The sequence below is a fragment of the Gavialis gangeticus genome, unplaced genomic scaffold (assembly GCF_001723915.1).
Source record: "Gavialis gangeticus isolate Ggan-Ray unplaced genomic scaffold, GavGan_comp1, whole genome shotgun sequence".
Taxonomy (NCBI): domain Eukaryota; kingdom Metazoa; phylum Chordata; order Crocodylia; family Gavialidae; genus Gavialis; species Gavialis gangeticus.
Genome location: NW_017728993.1, coordinates 39,405,181 through 39,406,281, shown reverse-complemented (window position 1 = coordinate 39,406,281; position 1,101 = coordinate 39,405,181). Strand labels below are relative to the sequence as shown.

At 68.1% G+C, this 1,101-nt stretch overlaps 1 protein-coding gene across 1 annotated transcript in view; it reads left to right on the top strand.

The window, feature by feature from the left end:
- Window positions 1-709: 709 nt before the first annotated feature.
- BARHL2 (BarH like homeobox 2) overlaps window positions 710-1,101 on the top strand; it is an 8,840-nt gene continuing 8,448 nt past the window's right edge. The window contains exon 1 of the mRNA XM_019528375.1: window positions 710-1,076. Within this exon, the coding sequence (XP_019383920.1) occupies window positions 819-1,076 (258 nt within the window). The 5' untranslated portion in view covers window positions 710-818. The remainder of the gene's footprint in view (window positions 1,077-1,101) is intronic.

The window sequence follows — 1,101 nt, the reverse complement described above, 5'->3', positions numbered from 1 at the left end:
CTATTACTATTGTGATGGTGGCGGTGATGCTGGCAGCCGCGCTCAGCCCCGGACTGGGGAAGGAATCCTGGCGACGCTAAAAAAGAGCAGCCCAGCGCAAAAGCTGACAAGGACCCCGGTCTCCTGAGCTCATTGGCTGCCGGCTCCTCGGCGTCGGCCTCCGCCGCGCAGGCCACCAATGGGGGCTCGCGTTGCACGGCGAAAAAAACCCAGGGTTTATAATAAAGCGAGGGGGGCGCGCGCCGGCAATGGCCGTGACGTCACGGGAGGGAGTCGCTGCGCCCGAGAGGAGCCGGGCTGCGCGGGGAAGCGCGCGGCAGTGGCCGGAGTCCGCCCCGCTTCGCGTCTCCTCCTCCCGCCGCCGCCGCCGCCGCCTGCCCCGCGCTCAACTTTCCAAGAAAGTTCAATAAGTCCTTGGCGGAGGCGAGAGGCGGGCGGCGGAGCCCGCAGCAGCTGCAGCCCCTGCCCCGTGCCCCTGCTCCCGCCCGGTGCGATGCCGTGTCCCGGGGCAGCCCGGCCGCCCCGTAGCTCCCCGTGAGCAGCCCAGCCGCAGCACGTGTGATCCGCGCCTCGCGCTGCCGCCCAGTCCCCGCGCCCCGGCTCTCCCCGCGCTGCCGGGCTTTTTTCGGGGGAGGGGGGGTCGCTTCTTTTCTGCCCCCGCCGCAGGTGCCAGCCCCGGCCCCCTCCCCCTTCCTTTCTTGTTGTAAAGGCACTGACACCCTCGTTGCGCTTTTATTTATCGATCCGCGTTGGCCGGGGCTGCTCTTCGGCCGCGCAGGGAGCCCGGCTGGAGGACCGGGATGACGGCGCCGCTCTGAATGGCCGCGATGGAAGGATCTAGCGGGTCCAGCTTTGGGATAGACACGATTTTGTCTAATGCCAGCTCGGGCAGCCCCGGCGTGATGAACGGAGACTTCCGCCAGCACAGCGAGGCCAGGACGGCGGATTTTCGAGCCCAAGCCACCCCGTCCCCCTGCTCGGAGATAGACACGGTGGGGACGGCGCCTTCCTCGCCCATCTCGGTCACCATGGAGCACCCCGAGCCGCATCTGGTCCCAGAGAGCATCCCGCAGCATCACCACCTCCACCACATTAACTTAG